Genomic DNA, 12,212 nt, shown 5'->3' with positions numbered 1-12,212 from the left:
ACATCTCTGTACTAAACCTTACAACTGCAAGCCAGTAGATGAAGTTTACCTTCAGTGGCCTGTGAAGAATAGTATGTAGTAAAAAAAAAAAAAAATCTGCTTCCCGTTCTGTTTCGTGATCAATAGCTATAAAGAAGATCCCAGCATCTGTCACTTGCTAGGAGCTATCTTGGATTTGTGTTACAGTAGGGCTGACTGACCTGACCTGCTAGACACACATCCCAAAGGCCGTCCCTGTCCTGCAGCTCTTAAAACCAAACAGTAACATGAGATGGTTGCCACAGATGGGAAGGAAGAGCCCAAGGTTATGCTGAATGTGTGCTCAGCGTGGTATGTTGCAGTCGCAGCGTAACAGCTGTCTCACCTTGGCCTGAGCAGTCTCCACGTCACATCATTTTTACTGCATCATTTCCTTCTTTATGTCCTGGTCTGGCAGTGTTGCCTATGAGAGTGTTCATTTTTCTGCCTCCTGCCTTTCCGTTTGCCTTCCTGTTAATGCCTCAGTAAACCTAATCTGGCTGCCAAAAAAGCAATCATAACAGATTTATAATCAGCAGAGCATTTTCAGAGCTCTTCCAAATGTTGACTGAAGTTTTTCTTTTGATTAAACCAATACAAAAATTATGTAAGCTACTGTACTCAAGATACTCTTGAGCCAGCTTTACTGTGAATATTCCAGTTCTCTATTTGCATCTGACAACAAGTTAAGAAGCGGAAGTTATAGCACGTAAAATATTGCAGAAATCTTGCAGTGGGTCATCTCTGAGCTCTTAGGAACTGGACTGAGCAGAATGGATGAAGTTCTCAGTAGGCTGATAGTTCTATATAATGCTGGTGTCAGTCACAGCAGCTTTTGCTTTATTCAACAAATAATGAAATATTTTTCCTTTATGTTGTTACTTTACTTGTTGACTTTGTGATTTGAGTCTGTTTTATTATAGGCATTGGGATGTAATACATCTATATACTCAGTAGTTTACCATTTATGGACTTACCTCCAAAATGATGCTCTAACCAGAGAAGAAGCAGAAATGTGTTTGTCTGGTGCAATTTTTAGAATGACACATTATCTTGCCTTGGCCGGAGAATAAACTGAGCATGAGAGGGATTGTTTTGTAACTAGTGTATGGAAAAAGGATTTTGAATGCTAGAGATCCTTGCTACTTGTTTGACTCGATTTAAAAAAATGTACAGTCTGCATCTTTGCCCTTTAAGTAGATAGAGTGCTTCAGGAACTGATTGAAAAGTTTCTTCTCCCTCAGTTTCCTGAAGCGTGTCGTTCTGGCCACTTTGGTGTCTGAACAACTGAACTGCTGCTCGGTTAGGATGACAAACAAACGGAGTTAGCCAGCACTGATGTCATTTCTATTTCCTGCAAGGCATGCTCCCAGTCTCCGGGTAATTGTGCAGAAACAAGTAGTGAAGTAGCAGCTTGCAGAGAAGGGCAGCGAGCGGAGGTGTGTCGTAATTTTTATGGAGAAGAATGTGTTCACAAGTAAACCCTACTGCTGGCAAGGTGACACTCGCAAGTTATGGTGTTTGTGTGAGAAAAGTCTCATCTGTCTAAAGCTGTTGGCCTCGGTCTAGGGCAGCTGGCTGCAGACAGAATAGACATTTCTTCTGCTTGCTCCTCTGGGGTTTCTGTAAATTCACTTAGTCTCCAAAATTGGCACTCCGCTCCTGACCCCACCTCGTTGCCCAGGATGTTGTTTTGGCCAGACTGTAAATCCTGCTGGCTAGAAGCCAACTGACATGGGTTGGTGAAGGTGTGTGGGAGCCTGTGGCATGTTTTTCTGGGAGGCCACACCCTGGGGCATTAGGATTTTAACTGAATGCAGCATGTGATGTCCCAATGAAATTGGACATTGATGTCGCTGCTGGTGGTACTGGTAAGATTGTTCTGCTTCTGTGAATGCAGAGGGCGAGATGCCTGCCTTTCCTGGCAAGACTCAGTGTCTTCCTTGGCTTGGACAACTGAAGCTGGCTCATGTGCTTCACATAGTAAGTACTAACTTGCTGGGAAACTGAGATTCTAAAGCAAATTCAGTAATAAAACTGTAACTTTGTTTTACTAGCTACTCAAGTATTGTCTTTCTGCTTTTGTATACATGTTTCCATTTAACAAAATAAGTAAGAGATGGCGTTTATCTAACAGTGGCAGGGAGGTAGCTCAAGGGCTAGCTGCTCTAGGCAGCTGAGACTTTTTTTGAGTTTTAAGAATTTTACAGAGCCCAAGATGTGAACTTGTTTTAAAGAGAGACAGAATTACCCTGTGCATGCTCACCACTCCATAGTCCACTCCAGCAAATAAAAAGAACCACTCTGTTTATTTAATCTGAAATAGATCAGTACAAAATGTACAGAAAAAGCAGTACAAATTTACAAATATACAGAATCTCTTTTCGCATTCTTCAATCATCAGACTTCATAGTAGTCTAGCTTAAAAAAATTCACATTCCTGATACTGTCTCCTCTCACCTTCATAACATTGCATCTGAATCCCACAGTCCAAACAGTTACGTGATGGTTGGAGCTCTGTCCTTGAGTTCTTTATTGACCCCAATTGCCAAACCCTGTGTAAACCCCACTACTCAACTGCTTCTTTAAATCCACTTGGCACCTCAGCACACCTTCTTCCATTGCTCTTCCACATATCACCGCTCATTTAACATATTGTTTTAATAGTGAGAATTTGGCAGAGACAAAGCAACAGTTGCAAGTATTTGCTATTTAGAGCTATTGGAAGGCTTGAGGGAAGTTGCTGATATGGTTGGAAATACTACCATCTAAGACAAATGGATTTATGTTGCTAGCAAAGATTGCATTAGGATGTAAAGCTCTATTAAAAAAAAAAGCTACAATAATATTGAGAATTATTAAAAATTACTTTTTAAATAAATAAATAATAAATAGTAATAAATAAAGCCATTTTAGAACCAGTGGAATTTTAACACTCAACCTGCCTTTTAAAATAATTTCTTTGCATGTTTGTTTTGCAGTTTTCAGTGAAGGTACCTCAAACAATCCAGTACCATAAATATTTTCAATAAAAATACTATGTTCATGGCTATTTTCCTCCAGGTTTATATGAAGCATTTAAAAGCAGCAAAAAGAGAGCGGTCTGTTTTCTCTCGTCACAACTTGCCTAGATGGACGCTCTTATAGGAATTGTCTTTCAGGCTGTTGAATATCTCTTTGGTGCCGTTCTGCCACTGAAGAACAAGATCCATAGGGGTTTTTCCTTGCTGGTTAAAAAAAGCAGGGGAAGCAGGATTTAATTTCAGCCAGTGATGGCTGAGTCCTTCTTTCTTCCCTAAATATCTGTGCGGTGCGTCTGCCTGATGTGAGACCCCTCTGCACACACGAAGCCAGACGAACTCTCGCCTCCCTGAGGTCTGAGTCCTTTTGCTCTACAGATCTAGTCCCAGCCCTGTTCAGCCTTGTGATGAAATCTCCCTGTGTTTCAGTGGGTCTAAGCCATATTAGCAAATACCATGACTAGCAGAGCATGCAGGTGTTTCTTTTGATCTAGTTTAAACTGATTAGAAATACATTTAGATGAAACCTCAATAAGCCACTCTTCTATTTAATGGAGAATTCAGATAAGAGTTTGTACTGGTTTAATTAGGTTATGAACCACATCTAAATTAAACAGGAGCAACTTTTGTGTGCAGACAAAGCCTGAGAGAGCAAGTCTTTGGCCTTTGGGCCTGTGCCTTTCATCGTTTTTGTACCCTGATGAGGGATAATGCTGGGAGCGGGCCTGCTTTGGAGAGCGTGGGCAGAGAGGAGGGAGTGCAAAGTGCTGCAGTGGCTGGATTCTTCCTTGCCCCCTTAAGTTTTGGTTGATTGCCAATCAAAAACATTGACTGGCATTGGTAAAACTCACTGTCCATCCCACTGCTGCTTGGTTTGGGTTTCGGGGAAAGGGGGCTGTGATGTGCTGTGTTTTAACAAGTGGTTGCAGAGCTCTGGCAATGCATCTGCTGCTGCTGCAGTGGCTATGAGCGAAGTCAGGTGTGGGGCTTCTTAAATAGAAGCTCTGCTGAGCCACAAGGGTTTGTTGCCCAATGGTCAGGTTAACAGCCAGTCATCCAGGTGTAGTTCTTGGGCTCACCATCGGCTGTGGGCTTAACAGAAAGGAGATTTCTCTGACAAGCTAAGATCTTTGTTGCCTCAACAGTAGTTGAAGCCCAGGAGTTGTGCAGAGAGCAAGCGTCTGTACATTATATCTTTTCAATATATGATATGTGTAATTAAAATAAATCACAGAAAGATGTGATGTTGTTTTAAGGTGCAGCTGATGGGTTCTGGTTTTAGAAGAGGTACTGGTTTTTCCTCTTCTCCCTGACCTCCCCCAAGTTATACTTTCCCTGTGTCAGCTCTGCTTTAATTAACTCTGAAGTGATCTAATTAAGTCTGTTCACAATAGTCTCTTCTGGCCTTGAAACCTATGAAACTGCTCTGAAGGCAAACTTATTTTAAAGCATTTTGAATTACTGTATTTTTTGCTATTACTTACACAGTTCTTTATAGTTAGATCTGCTCCATACAGAATCAGAAGCCTGACCATTTTGTAGCGGTTCAGCCTCACGGCATCGTGCATCGGTGTGTCTCCTTCCTAGAGAGGCAGGAGACATGGACCACAGTGTCAGTCCTGCCGGTCCAGCGCTGTGGTCCAGCCCCAACCGCATAGCCAGGGATTTTTACAGGCAAGCGGAACTATCGAGGCAGACAGCAGCTTGATGCTACCTGATAGCTGACAGGTAAGAAGCTGTTGGTACTTACTCTGTCTCTGGCATTGAGATCTGCTTCACAGGCGATGAGGTGCTCCCCGCAGTCGTACTGACCAGTTCTCACAGCCACATGCAAAGGGGTGCTGAGCAGCTGAGAGGTGGGAGGAGAAAGCAGTCAGTGGCGTGCAACAGGTAAAGACCGCTTCAAGAACAGCCACCAAAAATGATGTACTTGGAGTAAGGGTCAGCTTTTCATCTCCAGTTTCAAAAGCTGCGGAGTCCCAGCAGCACATACCTTGTCTCTTGCATTTCTGTTTATCCCTTTGTCCAATAAGAATTTCAAAACATCCAGGTTTCCACCCCGGCACGCCCAGTGCAGGGCTGTAGATTCAAGCTACAGCAGGAAAAAAGAATGGAAAGTAATTCATCATCATATTTAAAAAAAAATATTTTTTTGATCAAATTTCTAAATTAATCCAAAATATTTTTCATGCAATTTAACCTAAAGCACTTCACTGTGATCACTGAGTTGTTTCTAGTAACAGCTTTTCTTATTTTGCCCTAATTTCTTTAGTAATGCAAGTTTCTCACTCTTCACACTTTCTGCATATTGCTCTTAAAGACAGAGATCTTGGCAACGCTGCTGTGAGAGAGGACGTGTTTTGTCCATTCGGTGAACTTAGAAGTCATCTTTAGACAGCCAGGTATGATTTTTCTGGCTGGTATGTGCTAGTTAGTATTTTTTTATTTGATGCCTTTTGGGTTCTAAAATGCATAGAAAATGAAGCTCAAAGGAAAGAATAGTTCTCTTTTTAAAAAAAAGCCCAAACTTATCCAGATCCACAAAGTGAATTAGAACCCTTCTCCCCTACAAGATTCAGTGTCCCTGCGCTCCACGCTGCCAGGAGGGGTGGAACGTCCCTTGAAGGTCTGGCCCTGCCTGTTGCTGCTCCTGTCTCTTACACTCTCCACGAGCACTGCTGGGTTAAGCAAGGGGGAGCAAGGCTGCCTGGTTCCAACTGTTTAGCAAAGGGGCAAAGAGCTGGGAGCGGAGAAGCAAAAAAAACAGCTGCAGAAGCCATTGATACTCAGCTGCCCTCCTGGCCAGCGTTCCGGAGGAGCAGGGGTCTCTCCCAAGCGCAGCCTTGAAATCCCGGTGGAGAATGTACGCGTTGCCCTGAGCCCTGGATACATGCGTGGGACGGTGGTATCTCCACCACCTGCTAGCAGGCTGAAGTGGTAGCCTGACCTCAGCTCTCTTACCCGACGTTAGGCTTTGCTGTTTGTGGCAGTCTACCGGCCAACCTGTTCCTCCGCTTCCTGTGTTTTCCAGCAACCACTTTGGCAAAGGGAGGGAGACACCCCCTCCTGATCCTCTTCTCAACAGTGTTATTTTAAGGATAAACTTACAAGACACTATAAGGCCTTTTAATGCTCCTCTTCTGTAAGAAGCACTTCTGCGAGTGCTTCTCTTGGCACTTATAAAACAATGAGCAGTTGGAAGAAGTGTAAGTTGATGTGCATACCATGTCTTTCTGTTCAAGCCGGGCTCCAGCTTCCACCAACTTTTTCACCACCTCTAGATGTCCTTCAGAGCATGCCCTGTGCAATGCGGTGCGTTTGTACTGGCAATTAAAACAGTGCAAAGTCAGATATTAAATATGGCACAAAGAGATATCATTAAATCTTTTCTCACCGCCTCCCTAGGATAATGGCAAATACATACTTTATGCTGATTCATTTTGAAGAGCTAATACTTTTGAGACCTGAAATCTGCAAAATTTTAATAGCATCCTGATAGCTAAGAGCTGCCTACCCAGCATTTTAAAGGGTGTGAGAAATATCTGCAGTATGGCATTCAAATTTAAACTGATGCCTGTTGAGTTCCCCCATCCAGCATGCTACGCTGAGTTTTGCAAATGCAGCTTATAGTGTTGGAAGACTACCTGCTACAGACAATCAGGGCCTCCTGGGCACCAACAGCTTTCTTTTAAATATAAAGATTCTTTTGAGGTAATATTACTTCAAAGCATCCCAATAGCCCCATTATCACTAGAAAACTCGATATACCAAACTTCCAGCATTTACTTACTTCCCCCCACCCTTTTTTCTCCTCGAAAGTGTGGAAGCTACAAAATCTATTGGTAAAAGTTGCTTTTGCTCTGTAATAACCTCTCTTCTACAGCGGGCCTTGCAGTAAGAAGGAAGATTGTACCTCATCGCAGACATTTGGATCCCCTTTGTCTGACAGGTATTTTTCAATTACTGGCAACTTATTCTCCAATGCAGCTCTAAAGAATGTGGGTATATCCACTGGTCCTGTCTGATGGAAAGAAATATACAGGGTGTAAATGCATGTGGTGCAAAACCTCATCGCTGCTTTCCCAGAAGAAGGTGCTTTGAAATAACTTACAATAACTTCTGGTTCGGGTTCCTTTAAAACAGGAGCTTTTACTTTCTTGCATTTTTTCTTCTTCTTCAGCTGAATAATTTTTTCAAGATCCTCCAAGTTTTCAAGTTTTGACCTCTCCTCTAATTTCTTCTTCTTCAGCTGAAACAAATCAGGGAAGCCCATAAGTTGAGCTGAGTGTGACCACCTCTCCCTTTCAGAGTGGCAGGACAGTGTGTACTACTATGCAACTGAATTCAGTTAAGACTGGATGAACTTTGAAACAAGTTGTCTTTTTTTTTTACAGCTACAGCTAATTGACCATTAGAATAAGTTACTAAGTGTGTGAGAAATTCTACATCATTTATAGTTTTTCATACACCATTGGACCTCTTCCTAAATGCTGCTTCAGCCATATGTTGTGGGATAGGTAGCATAAATTTTTGGTCTGTGTTAGGCCAGGAGTCAGAGCAGCACTGTCTTTCCTTCTGGCCCAACAACTTAAGAAACCTTGTGTGCAGCTTATGAGGGCTGGGAAGCCCCCGCAGTTTTAACTGACTTCCACCAAGCGTTTTGCCTTCAACCACTTTCATAATGCAGCCCCTGATTTATTGTAACGTAATCCTCTTTGATGAAAAATATACCCTTAAGTGAAAAGCAAGGTTTATACCAATTTTAGCATTTCAGTCAGTAAATGTTACATTTTGGTAAACTACAAAGAATGTCCCCATTATCCTTGGAAGGGCAGTTCAATAAATGTTTAAGGCTTCTTCCAGCCTGCTCGTAAAAGGAATCCCTGCATGAAGTCAGTATGGGGCACTGCTAGCATCAAGGGCAAATGTGTTGCCTGATCTGAGGGCCGAGATCTCGGGTACCATGAGGTGTCCTTGACTTCAGAAGAGGGATTCACAAACAAGGGGTAACTCAGGGTGAATACAGGTGACAGGTTCTGTCCCATGGTATCATTAAGGGTAAATACATTGGTGAGACCCTTTCATATGGTATATATTTTTTTCATCTGAATTCTTACTCTAGTTATTTCCACCTCTTCTTTTTATTCTTCTCTGCATTTAAGGTTTGATCTGTAGATCATTGACTTAACGGAAAACAATTATGTTGGCTGAGTGGGCTGTGGATCAACTAGAAATCCAAAAAGTTCTTAAGACCTTGTCGTGGTTTTGGGCAGAGGAACTCAAAAACCTCTGTAGCAAGTAATGATCTCCCTGTCGAAGGTGAAGGTCAATAGTGTTTATTTTAATATTTCTGGGGTTCACTCCCCCACCCTTCTTTTTTCAGAACAGTCTTATGCCCCCTGCTACTTAAGCTTTTTCATTCCCAAATTATTTTACATTTTTAGGCCAGTTGGTTGCTTATTCACCAAAGAATTTAATATGTTACAGCTACTGTATTCGGGGAGGGGGGGGGGAGGGGGATGCATCAGTTCTTAGGGATATAGGGAGAATTGTCATGCTCCAGGAATACAAAACGGTACTTTTCTGTAGACCAGTATCACTTTCATTTGTAACTGTTTTGTCCCAAATGTGCTAGTAAGCATAACACAGTGTTTTCATAAAAGAATATTTTCATGGTAGATAAGGCTTCTGGCTTCAGAAATGCACTCTTGCATCTTTCTTGGGTTAGTTAGTTTTGGTGGCAGCCATTAGGTGTGCAAGCTGAAGGTGCCTTGCTGGCTATGTTTGTTCCCCCCTTACGGACAGCCAGCAGCCCGTAGGGAGGGAGCCCCCAGGGTTTCAGTCAGCCATTGTAGGGGGAGTTTGGGGTTCTGCTTCATGGTGTTACTGCCTGCATTCATAGGCTACAGGAGTCAGCAGATCTCCATGGCCTTCAATGGACTTTAGACCAACCTCCATCGGTAGCAATCTCCGAAGGGTTTATCTAGCTCACAATGCATGTATTTCTAACTTAGAGAGGCAAAACTTTAAGGGCTGCAGCAGAAGTGCAGACAGGATGATAAAAAGCCAAGCACAAAACCCAAGAGCTTACCTCTGCTTCTCGTTTTTTCTCCTTCTCATAAGCCAGATCACCTCGGGTCAGTGAGTGTTCAGTGATTGTCTTTAGGTCCTCCTGCTTCTCTAATCTTACAGCAGCTTCATACTCTCCGTTTTTGAAGTCCTCAGGGAGGAAGCTGCCAGTCTCTTTATCATCAGCTTTCTTCCCAGTCACCTGTAAAAGCAAATGTGGTATAATATAAGCAGCAGTTTCATGACTGCAGTAGCCACCCCCTGGGAACATGGATTACCTAGAGGCTAATTGCATGTCACCCTGTCCTGCTCTAGGAGTGTGTGACAGACAGAGTGCAGACCTCATTCAGCCTGTGCCTGGATTAACTGTGTATGTGAATGGCTAGAGCAATCCCACTTGCAGGCAGATCTCCCGCATCCACATAGCAACCCCTTCTTGGCATCTTCAGAGCTTGGGTCAAGACCAATGAGGCCAACTCGCAATCTAACTCCCCGCTTGGCTGGGGCCAGGGTGCTGCTGTACTGACAAAAGCCAGTGAGTTGGGAAGAGCATCTTTTTTGTTCGGGGGTTTGTTGTTTGTTCACTCGCCAGCATGTCTCAGAGTCTTCAGAAGGCTGTAAAAGGCTGTGGTGAAAAGAGCCACCCCAACCAGCCACCAGCACCCTGTGAGTGTTGAGCAGGGGAACTGAGCAGGTAGAGTGGGAGGAGAGGCTTTCTCCCTTGGGACCTTACAGTTTTATTGAAACACATCCAATGCAGTTAAATCGGGTTGCTGAGTAATTTCAAGGCTGGTTTTACCCATTGCTGTCAGTACCAAAGTCCCCATTTATAGCACTTAGCAAAACAGCAGAAGGTAGTTCCTGCGCAGAAGCTATGTCATGCCGTGCAGCAGCGCAGCTTTCAATAGCTTTTGGAAATACTTCTGATGACCAATTAAGTGTGTACAAAGAGACAACTTGTTAAACTTAGTAGAGGCTGTTGTGTATTTCAAGAGTGGTTCAGTAAATTCATGTGTCCTAGACTGCCTTTCCATTCAATCACCTTCTAAAATTGTGTATGTTATAGAGTTTAACGCTAGAGAAACTGTCAGGGCCTTGCCAAAGAATTTAAGACAGCATTAACTAGTTAGGCTGTATGGCAGTTGCATCTTAAGATAGCCATCTGGGATAAAAAAATAATTTTTGTATAATGTTCCAGTGTTTTACTGGATCATTGTTGTTTTTCCAGTTTATTGATCAAATCAGATATTATTAGTCTGAACCTTGCAGTGGAATGTCCCATTACTTGTGGTCTGGTTTAGGCATTATTTTTCAAAGGCTTGTTACACCATGAACAGTAAGAACTGTTAGTTTAGTATTAGAAAATAATACCATTACTAAACTGTTAGTTTCGTATTTTCTAATACAACGTTTTCCCTGCACTGATACCTCCTCCCAGTCCCTTACCGGATTGGAATTACTCAGTGTGATCACAAAATAGCTTCTAAAAAAACTAAAAATGAAAATCAAGGTCAAAGGAAAATATACAGCTAAATTCTGGTCAGTCTCTTCTTCCTGGTGAACTGTGTTCTGATGCAAAATCCAAACAGCTATGTAGTTATATCGGTGGTGAGTCCCCTTCCCAAAGAAAAGTTAAAGTGAGAATATAATAGGATAATATACAGTACATACAGGTTTTGCACCGAGAGCACAGCAGTGCTGGTAACCTGCCAAATCACCTCAGTGATCCACAAAGGTTGTGTCTCTGCCTGGTATAACGACAGTCTAGAAAGAAAAGTAATTATGAATAAAGGAAAGAAGGTTGCACCTACCAGCTCTTCTACTTTCATCATCATCATCTTTGCCAGCGTTTGAAGCTTGTACTCCTGTATGGCTGAAACTCCCAAGTGCTCAAGCCAGCTCTGCAGGGACCACCACGCTAGCTTTGCTTATATATCTTTGGGAGAACTGTGCTTGAATGAGATAATCTTCCAACCTGGGAATCCAAGTATGCCCCTTGGGCTTGCCAGCTGAGAGGTAGGCTTGCGCTCATTCCAGACATGTTAACGAGCCAGATCTGGTGTCAAGGCAGGGAGGGGGGCGTCAGTTGGGCGAGGGAGGGTGAGCCTCACAGTCTAACCACACCGAGTATGTGAATCGGAATGAAATGTGAGCTCATCATTCCTTTGGCAATGACTGCATGGCTCAGCAATGCGAGTCAGTCTGTGTTCCCAGTGCCCACTAGGACAGCTGTCTGTTGATATAGCATTATAACTTCATCTTCTTTTTTTAATTTTTTTTAAACTGACATTCAGATGACTGTGAGACACTGGAACGGGTAAGTGGCTTATGTACAATACTTGTAGTAATATCTTCCTGATAAACGGATTATGTCCCCTTAAGTCTCGGAAAGCCATTCTTTTCATTGCTATTTATTCTTGGATGATAAACAGTTTTAGGGGAAAGGATTTTTCTCATCATGATGGTAGTCTTCTATATTCGTTGGAAGGAATTCTCTGAAGGGATTACTAAACCAGAATGATGTCTCTGGTGCTAAAAGGGCCTATGACATGATAAGTTACAATCAGTGTAAGATCTCAAAACAGCAAGCTTTGCATTTTTCTGGGACTTTGTCAGTGGTCATAAGCAGAATAATAAATTATGTCCTATTATGCAAAAAAAAAAAAAAAAAAGAATACTGTTTTCTCAGGCAATATTTTCCTTTTGGATATGACAGAGTAGGGGCACAGAAATGATTTGTTCATTTTTGGAGATAAGATGGGATACAGGAGGATATATACAGAGGACATGTGTGTTTTGGGGAAAAGGAGTTATTGAGTCCTTTGGAAAAAATAAAGAGGCAAGCTTTTCTTGTGCCGAGAATCAGAGTAGCCTGGAAGCAAGAGAATATGAATACCAGCAGAAGGCAATTTTATAACAGGAAGATGCACTAATCTTTGCATTTAAAGAGTGTGGATGAATGCCAAGAAAAATCAGTTCTGTCATTCTGTGATGCTTGGAGCTCCTGTCTGGTGAGGAATAAGCCTGGCTGTAGGCATCCAGGTCACCTGGCTGAAATGAGTACAACTGCTCAGGTGCTTCAAGTACAACATGTACATAAGTGCT

At 42.6% G+C, this 12,212-nt stretch overlaps 1 protein-coding gene across 1 annotated transcript; it reads right to left on the bottom strand.

The window, feature by feature from the left end:
* Positions 1-3,134: 3,134 nt before the first annotated feature.
* On the bottom strand, positions 3,135-10,993 carry ANKRD1 (ankyrin repeat domain 1; the record flags this gene model as incomplete). The annotated part of the gene is made up of 9 exons (XM_082308752.1): positions 10,919-10,993; positions 9,130-9,309; positions 7,150-7,287; positions 6,952-7,059; positions 6,263-6,361; positions 5,032-5,130; positions 4,789-4,887; positions 4,523-4,621; positions 3,135-3,245 (listed from the first exon to the last, which is right to left on the bottom strand). The coding sequence occupies exons 1-9, from the start codon at positions 10,943-10,945 to the stop codon at positions 3,135-3,137; spliced, it is 960 nt and encodes a 319-aa protein (XP_082164878.1). The 5' UTR covers positions 10,946-10,993.
* Between the last annotated feature and the right edge of the window lie 1,219 nt (positions 10,994-12,212).

The sequence above is a fragment of the Platalea leucorodia genome (assembly GCF_965183815.1).
Source record: "Platalea leucorodia genome assembly, chromosome: 4".
NCBI classification, from domain to species: domain Eukaryota; kingdom Metazoa; phylum Chordata; class Aves; order Pelecaniformes; family Threskiornithidae; genus Platalea; species Platalea leucorodia.
The sequence above is the reverse complement of the archived record's forward strand: the minus strand, read 5'-3'. Positions and strand labels throughout refer to the sequence as shown.